Source organism: Perna viridis, chromosome 8 (assembly GCF_037379345.1).
Source record: "Perna viridis isolate PV_CMFRI_1.1 ecotype Kerala chromosome 8, ASM3737934v1, whole genome shotgun sequence".
Taxonomy (NCBI): domain Eukaryota; kingdom Metazoa; phylum Mollusca; class Bivalvia; order Mytilida; family Mytilidae; genus Perna; species Perna viridis.
Genome location: NC_142452.1, coordinates 16,238,267 through 16,256,765, shown reverse-complemented (window position 1 = coordinate 16,256,765; position 18,499 = coordinate 16,238,267). Strand labels below are relative to the sequence as shown.

Sequence of the window (18,499 nt, the reverse complement as noted above, 5' to 3'; positions counted from 1 at the left end):
GAAAAATCAACAGAATGTAATCCAGGAACAAGGAGCAGACATGGAAAACAGACAAACACGACAAAGAATATAAATTACTATAAATATAATATAAATATAAATTATTACAAATTGCATGGTACTACTACTAATATCAGGAAAGACTTAAACGAAACAACTAGCTAAACAAGCAGATACTAGTAGCAACTATAACGAGCAATACTCGAGAAAAAATAACATTAAAGTTATGAACTTTCCCCGCAAGACAAACCAAAATCTAAGAAAAGATTTTATGGACATTTGCAAAAATGAACTGAAGGTTGAACTAGAGAATAGGGATGTTGTAGCTATCCACAGGATCCCAACCAAAAAACCGGTACCATACCCAGTCATTGTGAAGCTCTTTAGCAGCGATGTTAAGAGAAATGTTATGCGAGAAAGAAAAGAGCTGAAGGGAAATGTGAAATTTGTTGATGATGTTTCCCAGAGAAATATGAACTTGATTAAACGTTTAAATGACACTAATGAGTTTGACCAGGTGTGTTATTATAACTGTGGCATATATGGGAGGACTGAAGAAGATCTGCAATTGAAGTTTAATCTTTATGACGACATCCAGTTCAGACTACAGCAAAGGGAGTAACTGTGAAAGTGAAGAACTTATAAAGTAAAGTAATTATGACATGTTGTCCAATTCGCTTATCCATATGTCTTTACTGATCTACAAACTGCAACTTGCATTTTATTAATATCTTACTCACGCGCCTAAACACGAGTTTACAAAGCATAGAACTAATGTGGCATGACCAATTCTTGTATACTTACTGAATCAAATTTAAAAACAACACTTACAGATGTCAATTAGATTATTTAAATATCATTACCAAGTCCAATAAAATGTACATTTCCTTTTTTAAAAATAAGTGTGATACTTAATGTCCATTTGAATTCTACAAGGATTAAAAGTTTAGGTTCTACATTTCAACCTTTTATGATTTTTGGTTTATATAACATGACTCTACATCATTACATTTTAGATGATGCGTATCTGTTTTGGGACGAAATAATCATACTATTTTATTATAGTGAAAATGATATATTAAAAATTTAAGATCACAAGCCTACTTGTAAATGATGTAGTTCTACTACAAATTAATGTCTATTTGACAGTAACAAAGATGTTTTATATTAACGGATTGTCACAAAAAAATTTCAACCTATTTTGGTCCATATTACATTGTACAAGCACTTATTTATATTACAGAACAAGTTTTAATCGGTTTTTATACATAATGACTGAAATTTCAGAAAAGATGTATAAATACTAAACCCTTAAAATATATATATATATATCCGCCAACTTCAGTAATTATGTACAATTTTATTGATTTAATTCCGTAAATTTGTAAAAAAAAATATGAAATACTTTGTCCTGAATGTTAATATTTTATCTTAATAGGATGAAACACTGTACTTGAATATAACAAAATTGTCTCAAAAGACGCCAGTGTACAATCAGTTAATAAATGAACCCACTGGAATACATTCTAGTAACGTGTTTATTTTCCCGAGTCTGTGTAGTCCCTACTCGACGGGTGTTTCTAGAAAAGCAGAGGACACTTACCGTACCGGTGCACTTGGTTCATGCTCGCTGTTTTTAGTGGAGTCCGAGATGCTAATTTCCTTTTGTTACTTTGTATGCATGCTTTCAGTTACTTTATGTTCTTCGTTGTGTATGTCTGTTTTCTATGTCTGGTCTTTGTCCCTGGATTACATTCCCTTGATTACTCTTTCCTGTTCAGTCATTTTCATATACTACGATATTACAATTTCAATGTAAAACTTATAATCAGTATGGAAGACAACTACAGTGGACAAATGCACTATTCATCGAATCCAACAGGCATCTATATTCAATATATTTTTTAAAGACTAGCGATAAAAGAGCTGATTCCCTGTTTGAATGACAGGGTTTCGTACTTATTGCGACTGTGTTTATCTTCATATCTTTATTTATACCAGCATGCCATTCAGAACAGGCAGAAACAAATGACATTGAATTATAGCTGTAACCAGGCTCTTTTTGGAAGTTTCTGATAGACAGTTTGCTTGTCTGTATAGGAACTTTAATCTTGAGTTTACTTTTCGTATAATATCAAATATCTTCCATGGAAGTGAACTTTTCAGAATTGGTTTATTATCAAACATCATATTAGTCTTCTCCGTTTTAAAACATGTTTTATTTTCATTGTGTGTTTTTTATTAGACCACCCCATACATATAAATAGTTAGATAAATTCTTTTCATCCAATACATTGATAAAACATTATTAAAAAAAACAATCGTGTATCAGCTGATGTCAATTCAAATAGAAAATGCAACAAAATTAAATTTGAATTAGTTCAGTCTTTCATCTACAATAAAATACTTATTTGCTAATGACCAATCCAAGAATGTCAATATCTGGCGTTAATGGTGTCAAATGAGATCATAACTTCCCGTGTCCATATTTCAGTATCCACTTTAATGATTTACCAATCCCTTTCCAGCGTTTTTCATCAATAAGTTGACTGCTCTTCATGGTAAATTCGTAACTTGCCAAATAGTCGTTTTCTAATATACTGGAATCAGAGGAAATGACCTGCTTTGATTTTCTAACTTAGCTGAGATTACTAAGAATGACCGTATTGGTGAATATCCTAATACTAACATCATCAGCTTTAGAAAAGTAATGTATTAAGATAAAAAAATGAACTGAATGAAAACACTACCATACAATAAACTTCACTCAACAATACATCCGATATTATACAATATTAAAGAATGTAGATACATTAAAACTCATCAAAACTACCAGTATTAGACATAATCAGTCAAACATGGATTGGACTTGGAGTAGTAATGTCAAACTCTAAATTGTCTACATACAAAGTGGTTGCAATATGACTTAGATTTACGTAGGGATGCATTAGGGGGACGTACTTACAGGTAAGAAATTAAAATGAATTGTATAGCTCACCCTGTTATGTTACGTAAATGAACTGGGTTAGCATTATCCCTTTTAATTACGGACTTACATGTGCTATAATATTTTTGTATCAAAGTTATGTAACAGTGAAAAAAACTTAGTACACTTAATGTGTTTAAACGTTTGTTATATAGATACCCCTGATGCAAAAACTTTTCTTTTAGGAAACTGTTACATTAATTAAAATATTGCGATTTATTACAAAACATGCAAAACAGAACAGCAGCAGCGCTAAGTTTGTCGTAAAAGGCGACTAAATAGTGTTCAGAACCCTAGCGGGGGCTACGGCGCTTTTCCTACTGTGTGCCCCAGGTGGTGGAATGAGGTAACCCTGGCATGTTACATGCTGGAGTAGTCAGGCCATAATACGCAAACCATAGTAGTGCACTGTGTTGGAAGAGATGCTACGTTTCTTGCACGTTAAAGAACCCTGCTGTGGTATTCGATAGGAGTAGGAACCTTTGCGCTCCGCCACAGGAGGCTGAATTGCCCACCCCTACCCATCCCTCCCTTTTTTCTAGTGACAATCAACATTTGTCGACCCTATTATCCCTGTGTTCTATCCCATTTCATGTTCATTTCATCATCCATTTGATGTTCATCGCCTGAAAATAGCTGAAATATTGCTGCTCGGGCGTTAAACCCCAACAGTCAATCAATCAATTTAAGTTAGCAAATAGGTATTTTATTGTAGATGAAAGACTAATTCAAATTTAATTTTGTTGCATTTTCTATTTGAATTGACACCAGCTGATACACGATTGTTTTTTTTTTAATAATGTTTTATCAACGTATTGGATGAAAAGAATTTATCTAACTATTTATATGTATGGGGTGGTCTAATAAAAAAACACACAATGAAAATAAAACATGTTTTAAAACGGAGAAGACTAATATGATGTTTGATAATAAACCAATTCTGAAAAGTTCACTACCATGGAAGATATTTGATATTATACGAAAAGTATACTCAAGATTAAAGTTCCTATACAGACAAGAAAACTGTCTATCAGAAACGTCCAAAAAGAGCTTAGTTACAGCTATAATTCAATGTCATTTTGTTTCTGCCTGTTCTGAATGGCATGCTGGTATAAATAAAGATATGAAGATAAACACAGTCGCAATAAGTACGAAACCCTGTCATTCAAACAGGGAATCAGCTTTTTTATCGCTAGTCTTTAAAAATATATTGAATACAGATGCCTGTTGGATTCGATGAATAGTGCATTTGTCCACTGTAGTTGTCTTCCATATTGATTATAAGTTTTACGTTGAAATTGTAATATCGTAGTATATGAAAATGACTGAATAGGAAAGAGTAATCAAGGGAACCAAGGTTATAGCGGTAATCAAAGGAATGTAATCCAGGGACAAAGACCAGATATAGAAAACAGACATACACAACAAAGAACATAAAGTAACTGAAAGCATGCATACAAAATAACAAAAGGAAATGAGCAACTCAGACTCCACTAAAAACAGCGAGCATGGACCAGGTGCACCGGTAGGATAAGTGTCCTCTGCTTTGCTAGAAACACCCGCCGGGTAGGGACTACACAGACTCGGGAAAATAAACACGTTACTAGAATGTATTTCAGTGGGTTCATTTATTAACTGATTGTACACTGGCGTCTTTTGAGACAATTTTGTTATATTCAAGTACAGTATTTCACCATATTAAGATAAAATATTAACATTCAGGACAAAGTATTTCATATTTTTTATTTTTTCTACAAATTTACGGAATTAAATCAATAAAATTGTTCATAATTACTGAAGTTGGGAGATATATATATATAGAGAATTTAAGGATTTAATATTTATACATGTTTTCTGAAATTTCAGTAATTATGTATAAAAACTGATTAAAACTTGTTCTGTAATATAAATAAGTGCTTGTACAATGTAATATGGACCAAAATAGGTTGAAACTTTTTTTGTGGCAATCCGTTAATAAAAAACATCTTTGTTGGTGCCAAATAAACATTAATTTGTAGTAGAACTACATCATTCACAAGTAGCTTGTGATTTTAACGTTTTAATATATCATTTTCACTATTATAAAATAGTATGATTATTTCGTCCCAAAACAGATACGCATCATCTAAAATGTAATGATGTAAAACGCTTTAGAGTCATGTTATATAAACCAAAAATCATAAAAGGTTGAAATGTAGAGCCTAACCTTTTAATCCTTGTAGAATTTAAATGGACATTAAGTATCACACTTATTTTAATAAAGGAAATGTACATTTTATTGGACTTGGTAATGATATTTAAATAATCTAATTGAAATCTGTAAGTGTTGTTTTTAAATTTGATTCAGTAAGTATACAAGAATTGGTCATGCCACATTAGTTCAATGCTTTGTAAACTCGTGTTTAGGCGCATGAGTAAGATATTAATAAAATGCAAGTTGCAGTTTGTAGATCAGTAAAGAAATATGGATAAGCGAATTGGACAACATGTCATAATTACTTTACTTCTTTGTGTTTGTATCTACACAAAATTTGTAGGTAAGAATTCTTTCCTTTAACAGCAAGGCAAAATGTAGAATATAAATTTAAACAACATGGGTTATCCGTTGGTAGCAATGGTACCCATTTCTTTATTATTGCTACTATAAAACCTGTACAAACATAATGATGGAAAAATATATTTTCTTTTCTTGTATTTCTTTCTGTAATGCAGAATGCATCACTTACAATTTCAAGAACAATGTCGCAAAAACAAACTTCCCTATTCATAGAACTGTGACTACAATATGTTTGTGTCAATAATTATTTTTCATCAACTGAATCACACCGATACATTATACGCATGGTTAATGTAATCATCATTGTTATTTCAAAACAGATTTGTTAAAGAGTTTTACAGGTGCTTAAATTGATTAAAAACTTTGATTAATAGGTATTTCGTTGTTTCACTTCACATTGCAATTTATTTTAAACGGCTAATGATGTATGTGTATTGATGTTGCAAATGAAGATTAAACAAAGACAATTTGAAAGTATTTTTGTCTTGGGGGGGGGTGTACAGTTTAATTTAATAAATAATTTTATACACAATTACTATTGCATATGATGAATTGATCACTTACATGTTTTATATGTATATATTGTGTCTGTGAAAGCAACATTAACATACAGAACAAACACCAGACAGTGTAATAATGTCAATGTTCTCTTTTACCTTAACAGTGCACCTGGTCCATATTCCTTGGTTTAAGTAGAGTCCGGGTAGCTCATTAAAATGACAGTTTATGTAGTGAATTTTCATAGATATTTAAGCTTTGCATGATTTTCTTTTTAGGGGGATAATCTCTTCCTTATTACACCTTGTACACTGTACATTTACGAAAATATCAAATTGTTTTATTGATGGAACATCTAGAAAACAAACTTGCAACAAATTAAAAAAAAAATAAAAACTTTAACGAAAAAAAGGAAATTTTTCACAAGTTGTAGACATCTAGGGTGTGAGATCAACAGGAAAAATTTGTTGTTGTTGATTCTTTTGCAAACACATCAATTGAAAGGTGTAGACAAATTTCCGTATATGTTTTTCCACTATCCTTTATCTGTAGAATAAGAGTAGCTTCCTACATTTTCCTGAATATTTTGATCTATTGTGACGCGGCATAATTGTAAAACAAATTTGAATTCACGCGTTATCTTCAAATTAGTCTAATATATGTATTCCTAGTCTTAAAAAGAAGTATATGCCTTGTCTGAAGTAGTAACCAAGCTTGAACTAAAACTATGCCCAGCCGGAAATTGTTATGACTTACAGGAACTAGACATATGACTATCCCGAAGTAATTTTGCAAGGTCTAAAGTAATTTAGCCTAGATTTAATTAGGGATATGCACAATTATTTAAGGATGGGCACAATTGATCAGATATAATCATAATTCTAATTCAGGCTAGGCATTATTACTGCATGCAAGGCATAAGTATTTCAAACTAGGCGAAAAATTACAAAAGGTTAGTCATTATTATAGTTATTCATTTAACGCTAGTACTGAAACAAAATCAACCACATTTATTTTATATTAACCATTTTACATTGATCTGTATGCATTTATCTAGTGGATGATCATACAATACCAGTATTAAATATTTAATTTCATTTTATTGGTAGAATGATACAAATTAGATAAATTTTATTCGGTACTGGTTATCACAAATCAAGAAACTAAGTGCAACATATTTAGTATATTTAAAGCAAACTCGAACATTTTTTCACCATCCTAGATATGCACCATAAAGTGCACATGATTTCTTTATGAGGTGACATTAATGTATTTCGAAAATTCATAGTTCCGTAAAACTTTTGAACCGTTGATTAATGACTAGTCTGATATGTACAATGACACGTACTTTTTCAGGTTCTACAAATCATGAGTTCTTGTTACGACAGTATCTTTTTAACGTGTCAAGGTATAGTCCGGAAGTTGTACCACGTGTAAATATAAATGATAATATCTTTATTTACATTAAATGGAGCTTAATCAGACTAAAAGGATTGGTAAGTGATATAAATATAAGATTGAAGATAATCGATACAATAGGAACCATATATCTCGATGTAGATCAGAACCAATATTTTGTTAATAAAGATTTTCCCATTTCGTTTCTCATATATAAGGGTGAATGAACATAATTCAAAACGATATAAATTATTTAATTTAATGCAGAAGAAATTGTGCCTTAATGTTTGAGAATTTTTACAACTTGTTATATATATCTTTGCGAACATTCAATAAGCTGTTCTATAGAATTAATACTGACTTAATCATTTACTTTTGTTACTTTGTATGCATTATTTCTGTTATTCTATGTTCTTTGTCTGTTTTCCATGTCTGGTCTTTGTCCCTGGATTATAATTCTTTTTGATTTCAACTACAATCTTGGTTCCCGTTCTCTTGATTACTCTAGTATTCTTTTCTAGTTAGATTTCTCTTATTTTCAAAAAACTAAAATTCCCATTACATTTCTACAGAACATGTTTCTCCAATTATCCTCTTTAGACGAGACTACTTTAAATAAATGGTTTTTTTTTTCATATATATTTTACCATACCATATATGGTATCATAACCAGTTTTATGCCAAACGCGTGTTTTTCAAACTTAGAAGGAAGATATTACATCATAAAACTATATTTGCTAATTGAAAATACATACTTCTGTATGAGTTTGCATGCTGGCCGAAGAAGATTTTCCATACAGAAGATATGAGCTACTTAAATCGTAAAAAAGCACAAATAGCTAAATAGCACAAATAGCTAAATAGCACAAAACTGAGATTCCAACAAAACACACAGAAATAAAACGAAAATGAAAAAAAAATAAAATGTATAATCAGAGACTTCAAAATATGAAGTTTGCCCTGGAGGTCCTGATTTAATTATGATATAGAAATGTAGGCATTTTTACAATTGTTTTATTAAATATGGATTATTTATTTGTTTTAGTTTGAAAAAGACACGAAGCTTACACAAAGCGTAGCGTTAGAATTAGTAAGTATTCAATTCAAATGGAAATATTAGAAATATATACATCCTGGGAAAAAAGAACGTAATTAAAATAAAATGTCCATTAACAACAATACTATGATTATCACATTAAATAACATCAGTTGTCAGGCTAAACATGATTTTTAAGGGGCATTAAAATACAGAGTGCATTATTTTCATTTTATGAATTTTCTTCGTTAGACTTGGACAGATGACTACCTGTCATGGGATCCCCAGTCATATGGTGGACTGACATCATTTACTACCAATGGAAAAGATGTTTGGACACCAGATATACGGATATTCAATAGGTTTAATTCAAACATATCGTCATTGTTCAAACATGAACAAAAAGATAAGACACAAGTTTCATGACTTAGTAAAGTCCTCTCCATAACATACATATATTATACACAAATCTATAGAACAATACGGAAAAGATGATATTAGATGATTCACATTATTAATAATTAGATAGTTAACAATATATACTGAATATTACACGTCAAAATATGTATCGCGTGTGGTATTAATCCGAGACTCCTATATAAACCCAAGGGCCATCGGCCCGCGGGGTAATATAGGTTGAGGGTTAATATCACATGCGATACAGATTTTGACATGTCATGTCCATTATATCATATATTTTAACTATACTTCATGTTTGTTCTATGCAGGGGAGTGATTTAGGGTATGAGATATTGGTCTAGAGGTGTGATAAAGCGTATGCGATATAGGGTAAACGATATAGGGTTTAAACAAGCTTTCATAATGCATATACAAAAAAGGTATATTTTGATCTAAATATATGATACATACATGTATATATAAACAGGTAGGGTAGAGCAGTGATTTTTTTTTCCGTACCTGTCCATTTTTCAGTTCATTTATGCTTGCATTCACTTGACCGAATCATTTAACGACCTCTGTTAAATTCTGCTTTTATTTTTGACCAAATATAACAAAACCCTTCTGATTTAGTAATGGAAATACAATACGTGTCCTATAATTAGTTTATGTCAAAAGAAATATGTAATTGCACTCAATTGAAACTAGATAATCCTGTTTTTCAAATCATACAAGTAATACTGCAAAGTAATATCGATTGAACATATAAACCATAAGATTAAACAAACATTAGTCTTTGGGAATTAAACGTACCGTCATAACTATCAAATAAATGTTGTCCAGTAAAACTTACCGTCATAACTATCGAACAAATGTTGTCCAGTAAAACTTACCGTCATAACTATCGAATAAATGTTGTCCAGTAAAACTTACCGTCATAACTATCGAATAAATGTTGTCCAGTAAAACTTACCGTCATAACTATCGAACAAATGTTGTCCAGTAAAACTTACCGTCATAACTATCGAATAAATGTTGTCCAGTAAAACTTACCGTCATAACTATCAAACAAATGTTGTCCAGTAAAACTTACCGTCATAACTATCAAACAAATGTTGTCCAGTAAAACTTACCGTCATAACTATCGAATAAATGTTGTCCAGTAAAACTTACCGTCATAACTATCAAATAAATGTTGTCCAGTATTATATTGTCTAGTTAAACTTACATTCTCATTTAAATAGTCAACAACTAAAGCGAATATGAAAAAGAATTACTACGAAATCCAAATTATAGTAGTAAAAGAGTATTGAACACTAAAATGAAACAATACGTACTAGTGTTTTAAATTAATTATAAACAACATACAACATACAATGTAATAGTAAAAGAGTTAACATTAATTGTCTGCAATCAAAACCTATCGTATTTCTTTGTCTTCAGATTGGAGTCGGGCTTATTGGAAAACGGAGTCTCGGTAGAGAAGATTAAAGTGATGTCAAATGGTACATTGCTGGCTACTCCGTTTGGCGAGTTGAGCACCATTTGTCCAGTAGACCCCAATAAATTTCCCGTTGATTGCCACAGTTGTAAAATTTTACTTGGTGGTTCTACCGTATCAGAACGTCAGATCTTCCTTTGGGGAACACCATCATTTACCTTTTTTAATTTTGACAAACATGCTTATTGGGATATTCAAGACGTCGAGACGCTGAGTTTTGGACCTATTACGACCTTAGAGTTGGTATTGAAGCGAGTACCATTATATTACATTTACAATATAGTCTTTCCGGCATCTGCACTGTCTTTTCTTTGCATTCTAGCTTTTTTCATTCCAATTGAAGAGGGAGAGAGAGTAGGTTTTGGCATGACAATTTTCCTGACATTTATGGTTTTGATGCTTCAAGTAGGCAGTTTAATACCTGAAACATCTCGCTCATCGCCAGTGATCGGTAGGTTGCAATGAATATAGAATAACAACATTGTTTTTAAAATGAACAAAAGGTGTAGCCCTTTTCGCAGCGAAGAACTATCGGTAAAGATATTAACTGACATTTTGTCAAAAATGACGTAAGTTGCGTCGTAACTTGTACTTATTGCTCTTTAGCATAAAATAAATGGAATGCTTTCAATAAAATGTTCAAAATGAATTGTCATCCATAGAAGATAACAGTTGTTATACTAAAACACAATATGTGTCGCCTCGTGTACTCTATCACATAATAATTTCTGGTTCATGATAGTATAAAGGATAACGTTGAAAACTGAAGGCACTTATAACAGCTATAAGAGGTAATATTTTTGAATAATCCAGAAAAAAACTAAAACGTTTTCTAATTATAAAGATTTATTTGTTATGGCCATAACATTAAGATATGCGACTTATTTTAGGTAAATATTTCCTGTTTCTGATTGGTGGATCTCTAGTAACAATCGTCAACTCTGTAGTTGTAAGTTACTTCACTAATAATACAGAGCCAAAGAACGATAATAAAGTCTTCCCTGTAGAATTGAATACAGAAGAAAAAGAGGAAATTCTTGGAAAAGAAAAACATTGCAGACAGATCATCACCTCATTACGTCGGATGATAAAATCTCATAAAAGGAAGTTACGTCATTATTTGACACCTTTGAAAACGTTTGACCTGTTAAGTTTAACTGCATGTTTCATCATTTGTCTATATGCACATATTGACCTGATTTCTGTGATAAGCGAGGATACTTGTAATGCTGTTAGTTAGAACAATGCTTGGTAGAATTATCATACAAGACGGGACAGCTAATTCAATAAATTCAGTAACTGTAGGTCAAAAGAGTTAACCTTTTTTTATCCATTTCATAGTAACAAACGATGACTAATTCAATCGTCAAAGGTACTTACATTATATTAACCTATACAATTTATGAACACCAAACCTTTTACATTATCCTGCAATGAGTTCATTAAAGAGCAAATAGCATTAGTTCTTACCCAAAGACGCTTAACCTACCGGTGCACCTGGTCCATGCTCCCAGTTTTTAGTGGAGTCCGAGTTGCTCATTTGCTTTTTGTTACATTGTATGTATGATTTTAGTTACTTTATGTTCTTTGTTGTGTATGTCGGTTTTCCATGTCTGGTCTTTGTCCCTGGGTTACATTCTTTTGATTACCGCTATAACCTTGGTTCTCTTGATTACTCTTTCTTAAAACAATGTTATTTGCCCTTTAATGAACTCATTGTAAGATAATGTAAAATCATTCTGACTAACGATATTTGTTTGATTAGTTGCTGGACAGAAAGAAGTGTAAAATTATTAGAAAAAATGAATGATATTTTTGTTACATAATTACTTATAAATTATGAAAGAATCATCGCATAGAAAGAAGTGTAAAATTGTTAGAAACAATGCTATTTTTGTTACATCATTAGTTATAAATAATGAAAGAATCGCAGTGAACAAGACATTGTATCGTAAATTCCATTTTCATTATTACAAGCAAATTCGCGATCGACCGATGATGAATCTTTTTTGTAAAGTATATATATATTTCAATGAAATTATTTTTGAGGGGTCTCAAATAATGTAAACTTATGATAAGGTAAATTACAATGTACGTAAAAAATGATATCAAATTATGATCTCCTTTATTTCTACTGGAGTGTCAATTGCTATGTCAACTAAGTGCATTACTTAAAACCTTTCAAAGCTACTTACTTTCATGTAAATAATTGTGATAAAGTGTTCGCAATCATTATTGCAATTCAAACCAAGGGCGATAAAAACCACTCTGCCCGTCATGTATTACAATTATCACATATGAGTGCAAACCGGGTCTACTAGTATTGAGTATATATTGAGCACGAAAACGAAAATTAAATCAAGTATAGGAACAGTCAGCTGATGGTCGGGTCAGTTAAATCGTGCAAATGATTGGGTAACACTGTCTTACAAAAGAATTTCGGGGGATTTTAGTGGCTTGTTTCCACAAAGACAGTCGAATTATCAGCTCAAAGCAACGATGTCCTAGCTTTATAATGCACGAAATGAAGGGTGTAATCAGTGTATATATATATATATATATATATACACTGATTACACCCTTCATTTCGTGCATTATAAAGCTAGGACATCGTTGCTTTGAGCAAAAATAATTATAAAAGTCTAAAGGATTGTAAAACGATACCGATAAAGATGTTAACACACTATAATAAAGTATATAATGGGCAAAATTTTCAGTCAACAAATGACATTCTTCAGTGCCTTAAATAAAATGAGTGTGTATGAAAGTAAATGGTCTGTGAACACAACTCACTACCTAATCAAGTGAATACCTGTGACGTATAAAAAAATTGTTTACCGACAGTAACAAAGATCTTGAACATTGTGCTATAGACACACGTTGTGTGTTGATCTTGAATACTGAACTATAAAAATAAAAAATATTTACAAATACTGTAATAAGAAACTATACAAAATAGGAAGAACTTAATGTTTTTTGTTAATTCCATTTACTTTCATACACACTCAGTTTATTTAAGGCACTTATATATATATATATAAACGTCTAAATATGTTTAACATCACCAGAAGATGATAAAATTTAAATTTATATATATGTTTATTGAATATATATATCCTTCCTCATTGAATATATATATATATTCAAAGTCACATACGTTTTAATGCGAAGAGTTTTTTTTATTAGTGATCAAAGCAAGTCAAATATAAAACAATTAAAACAAAATATCAAAAATAAAAATATGTAGGCTTTCCAACCATGAATCACATTTTGTATGATTCTTAGGTGGAGTGCTACTTAATTCTCTATACTAAGAGTAATACCCGAATAAAAGTAAGACGACTGTGCCGTTTTTTTATTATCAATGGTGTCCGTAATTAGTACTCTTATTATTTGCATAGGGATACAATGCAACCAATTACTATACACATCATAATATACTTAGTAAATTTGAAATAAGAAATACATCATGTGTCAAATTATACTGTTTTGTCGTCATATGAACTTCTGTATGCAGAAATCAAGAAATGTATCTAAGTTAGGAAAATGAATTGTTTATGTGTAAATATAAGCACTCTTCGAAATCTATGTTGAAATGATCGGTTTATAATTACTTGATGATATGCCTTTGTAGAAGTTGTATTGTTTCCCTCTAACATAAAAGATAAGATATCTTCAGCCACCGTTCTTATCAGATTGACAAACCACCTAACTTGACGCTTCTTGGAATTTACTCGCGATGTTACGGGTTCCGCGAACGAAGCATATTAACATGTTTACCCTTCCGGAGCATCTAATTTTACTACCATTTTTTGTTTGTTTGTTTGTTTGTTTTTTTTTTTGGTTTTGTTTAGTTGGGTTTATTACAGTTCCTATTGCATGTGCTTTAGTTTTGTGTGTTTTGGTTTTTCTTAACTTCAATTTCTATAAGTAGTTATATATTAATTTGGTGACTATATTGTGTATGTGAATTATCTCCGTTTGTCCATGTATTTGTATTCTGGTGTGTCTATTGATTGATTGATTGATTGTTGGGGTTTAACGTCCGAGCAGCAATGTTTCAGCTATATTCAGACGATGAACTTGAAATGGATGATAAAATGAACATGAAATGATGATGAAATGAAAAAAAAAGGGATGGGACACAAGGATAATATGGTCGACAAATGTTGATTGCCACTAGAAAAAAGGGAGGGATGGGTAAGGTCGGGCAATTTAGCCTCCTGTGGCGGAGCGCAAAGGTTCCTACTCCTATCGAATACCACTGCAGGGTTCTTTAACGTGCGAGGAACATGACATCTTTCCCAACACAAAGCACCACTATGATTTGCGGTCAGGTTTTCCGTATTACAGCCTGACAACCTCAGCATGTAACACGCCAGGGTTACCCCATTCCACCACCTGGGGCACACATCCCAGTTGCTCTGTGGGCAGAGCGCCTAGCCTCCGGCTAGGTTTCTGAGCACTATTTAATCGCCTTTTACGACAAGCTTAGCGCTGCTGCAGGTCTATTCTTTTAACACCCGGACCTTCACGAGGCCTGGTGTGTCTAAATTGACATTGTGTTTCAAGTTACGCTTCTGTATTTAAGGCCGGTATCTCTTGCTGGAATAGTTGTCAATAATGCTGAAATCATTGTTATCAAACATTTATCACGTGCTTTGGGACAGTCAAACGTTTCTTTTTCTTTATGGTCAGAACAAATACTGACAGGTCAAGAAACTTTGCTTTATTGCTTATCAATATAAGGTTCTCGACAAATAATTCAATAAGTGTATCGTGTTCAAAAGTGAGTTTAATAATAGTTTTGACAATTAAGAAAATATCAACTTTGAATTAATGGGTTTTAACAATCATATCAGTCTGTATATTGATATTCGATCTGTCGACTCTTAACAACGAAACATTCAATTGAATAGTGTTATAAGTCATCTCCCTTCCTCAATAGAATTAATTACTGCAGACAATGGGTATTCTTTGCTTTTTTCAATCTTTGAGAGAACGACCATGTGACTTTTTTTATTCAGTCATGTTAATCATTTCAAAAAATGGTGACTACTGTTGCAATTAATTACAAAGATTTTGAATTTGGTATAGTATACCTATTTATAGAAGCGTCACGAACTTCACACTTATATATGGAGTGTAATAAATAACGATATCATATTGAAGAGTTTAAATGTTTGAAGGTGGTTTAATATACTTGAATAACCCTTTTATATGTATATACTTAAAATCTGTTTTTGTTTGGACAGGATTAAAATCCTTACTTATCAGTTATATTGTATTTTGTTAGTAAAGAGTCGAGTGGATTGGTATGTCTTGTCTACACAACTGTAAGTATGTTCTATGTTTATAATTGCAGATCAATAAAATCTTAAGACATTGTATATTTTCGAATTGCATTGTAAAAAATCAAGTACGGGGTAAAGATGTGATGACTACATAAAAGTAGGTGAAGAAAAACAAAATTTTTAGACTGAAATCTATGCAATTGTAATCGGATTTCAGACAACATTTGTTCTAATTAACTTATAGATTTTATGACTTGTTTCCATTTGAACAAGATTAAGATTGAATAGCTTATATGTACTGGTAATTAAGCGGAAGACATCCGCATTGTCTTGCTTGTGCTACTTGGTTGGTCATACCATTTCAACGTTTCAGGGAAAGATGACCATTGTTGACGGCAAAAATACAAAGTGTTTTGTTGAAGTATTTTTGTAGGTTTTATGTATGTACATCAATATATATGCATATTAAGTATATGAATAGGCATACACAGACAAACATGGGAATGAATATACATTTTTCATTTATGAAAGCTAAAGACTACTAAATGGATCTGGAGAAATTTTTAAATGAAGATGTTGACTTATTGAGTCCAGAGGAGAAAGAGGAAGAAAAAAAGTGGGACACGGAATTTAAAAGGCGAAGAATAGAATTACAGCGTCAGAAAACAAAACTTGAAGAAATGAAGTTTGTATACTCTTGGTTTTAAAGTACAGTGAAATCCTACAAACATTAAATATTTTATTCTGCTTGGAGATGAATGTAATTTTCAATTGATTACAAGAGATTTATTTTGGATGGTTTCTATTGCAAGCATGCCTTGCCTTCTTAAAATGCATTGTAGCTACGCCACGGACTGATAATACTACTCACATTACAAATATAGTTTAGATGATAGTAATGGATTGATCTGTTGCTCTTTACTTAAAAGAATTTTTTTGCAGTGTACGCTACATGACATTCTATAAGACTTAGTTTTCAAGGCTATTTGTCATTAAATCTCGTGAGTTAACAGGCTTCTATGAGAATTTCTAAAACGACTAAATGCATTCGACAAACAAAAATCAAAAGAAACTGCGACAAAAATAACTATAGACACACTGTATGTAAGAGCAAAACACTAATAAAACAAACAAAAAATCACCGCCAAGCCATTGTCATTTAATAATCAATAATATTGAGCCCTTAATCAGTGTATATATATATATATATATTTCAGGCGACGATCGTACTCGCGTTTCGAAGATTTAAATTCAAGATGGCGTTATCTAGAGCAACGCAGAATTCAAAGATGTCACATGCAACGATCTGCGACGCAGGTGCCAAATGACGATACGTCTGGACCTTCCCTGCCTGATCGTCCTGACACAGTAGCATAATTCTCAAATGTGCCACAGACTATGTGTTCACTGTGACAGCATGCAATCAATTTTAATTCATAAATGCATGAGTTCTATATATATGATTTTGTTTTCTTTTTGTTTTCTTTTTTTTTTTTTTTTTTTATAAATAAACGAATTTCACTTGTGAAGTTTTCTCAGCCATTTGTAAATGACCAATATGATTACGTTTTTAAAACTATCAATTCACCATACCCTTTTAAATGGATGCTTAAACTAACAGCCCTTATCCGACTATTTACGCAGAATTCTTTAACTGTACACAAACGTAAACGAAATGAAATAAAAGCTCAACAGGGCTTTACAAAGAAATCCTATTAGCAATGGATAAAAAGAAACTCAACAGTATTTTACCGATGGTCATCATTTTTATAGACAACCTGTAGGATTTTATAAAGGCTGTCACTTTTTACTGTTATCTGTTGAAATTTGATACTATAGGGTTAATAAATGGTTATTTTCATATTAATCCTGTATTATGTCCAAGTACAGTCGTATTGGGTTGAGATCACTTGTATTGGCCCAAGGCGAAGCCGAGGGCCAATACAAGTGGTCGAAACCCAATACGACTGTACGAGGACATAATACAGGATTAATATGAAAATAACCATTTTATGATCCCTTTATTAACTGATGACTTAAAATAACAGGAGTTATCTGTACAAACCTTTAAATACAGCTCAGTATGACATATTTCCTAGTGAAGACTGTAACAAAATTCTATAGTCTGTTTCAAACAAAATGGCGGACAAGTTTAACTTTTATACAGGGCCAGAATTAATACAGGGCATGTGCCCTGTATTAAATTAATACAGGGCAATTGCCCTGTATAAATTATGGTTGCTAAAACCTCCTGTTGTATTAAAGGGGCAATTTACATTGTATTTTAAGTCATCAGTTAATAAATAGTAATATTATACGAATATAGTATAGGCAATATAGTATGATAAGAAATAATAATAAAAACATCTATTCAGAATGTAGCCCTAATTTAATCGGTCTCTGCAGGCTTCTAGCTTCTTTTTGACCCGATGTATCAAAACCCAAATAAGTTATTCCACCAGGAGATTTTTGTATCCATCTAAGTCCATTCAAACTGCGGATCCATGATAGGGATTGGGTGAGGCGTCTTGGGCATGGGTTAGAAAGTTTAGTGAAATTTGTGCATGATCTTTTGATTAATTTCTGAATAAGCGTTCCCTTTGAAACTTTTTGGTAGGCCCTTTCTTCCATAGGGAGCATCAATTTGTATTTAATGGGAAAATAAATGAAACATATATCATAACATTACAATGTTATATTTAATGCAATTGACTAGTTTTTCCAAAAATACTCACAAAATGCATAGTTAATAATGTAATTTAAAATTACTGAAATATGAATATTTAAATTCACACTTTAATAGGGAAGTTTAAAAGACAAAGGGAAATTT

The 18,499-nt window shown here is 31.7% G+C and overlaps 3 protein-coding genes across 4 annotated transcripts; all 3 read left to right on the top strand.

Moving 5' to 3' along the window:
- Positions 1 to 151: 151 nt before the first annotated feature.
- Positions 152 to 622, top strand: LOC148609521 (uncharacterized; the record flags this gene model as incomplete). The annotated part of the gene is made up of 1 exon (XM_088543121.1): positions 152 to 622. A coding segment is annotated over one exon (471 nt), but the record flags the coding sequence as incomplete, so codon positions are not given.
- Positions 623 to 7,320: 6,698 nt separating this feature from the next.
- On the top strand, positions 7,321 to 11,644 carry LOC148609520 (neuronal acetylcholine receptor subunit beta-3-like). The gene is made up of 5 exons (XM_088540897.1): positions 7,321 to 7,537; positions 8,485 to 8,529; positions 8,728 to 8,837; positions 10,318 to 10,826; positions 11,266 to 11,644. Exons 1-5 carry the CDS (start codon positions 7,358 to 7,360, stop codon positions 11,613 to 11,615), a joined length of 1,194 nt encoding a protein of 397 aa, XP_088397023.1. The 5' UTR covers positions 7,321 to 7,357; the 3' UTR covers positions 11,616 to 11,644.
- A 3,902-nt stretch (positions 11,645 to 15,546) lies between these two features.
- On the top strand, positions 15,547 to 17,194 carry LOC148609519 (uncharacterized). Of its 2 annotated transcripts, none has more exons than XM_088540540.1 (3): positions 15,547 to 15,715; positions 16,201 to 16,354; positions 16,887 to 17,194. In XM_088540540.1, exons 2-3 carry the CDS (start codon positions 16,215 to 16,217, stop codon positions 17,044 to 17,046), a joined length of 300 nt encoding a protein of 99 aa, XP_088396666.1. In that variant the 5' UTR covers positions 15,547 to 15,715; positions 16,201 to 16,214; the 3' UTR covers positions 17,047 to 17,194. The 2 variants fall into 2 exon arrangements, with proteins under 2 accessions (XP_088396666.1, XP_088396664.1); XM_088540538.1 differs by having other exon boundaries at positions 15,552 to 15,711.
- The last annotated feature ends 1,305 nt before the right edge of the window (positions 17,195 to 18,499 follow it).

What these genes read in the sequence shown, in the direction of transcription:
- LOC148609520 (XM_088540897.1), top strand. Translation starts at nt 7,358, where the DNA reads ATGACTAGTCTGATATGTACAATGACACGTACTTTTTCAGGTTCTACA. An exon ending in AAAGCGTAGCGTTAGAATTA is followed by an intron (nt 8,530 to 8,727) that starts GTAAGTATTCAA and finishes TTTCTTCGTTAG; the next exon opens with ACTTGGACAGATGACTACCT. An exon ending in TCGCTCATCGCCAGTGATCG is followed by an intron (nt 10,827 to 11,265) that starts GTAGGTTGCAAT and finishes GACTTATTTTAG; the next exon opens with GTAAATATTTCCTGTTTCTG.
- LOC148609519 (XM_088540540.1), top strand. Translation starts at nt 16,215, where the DNA reads ATGGATCTGGAGAAATTTTTAAATGAAGATGTTGACTTATTGAGTCCA. An exon ending in ACAAAACTTGAAGAAATGAA is followed by an intron (nt 16,355 to 16,886) that starts GTTTGTATACTC and finishes TATATATTTCAG; the next exon opens with GCGACGATCGTACTCGCGTT.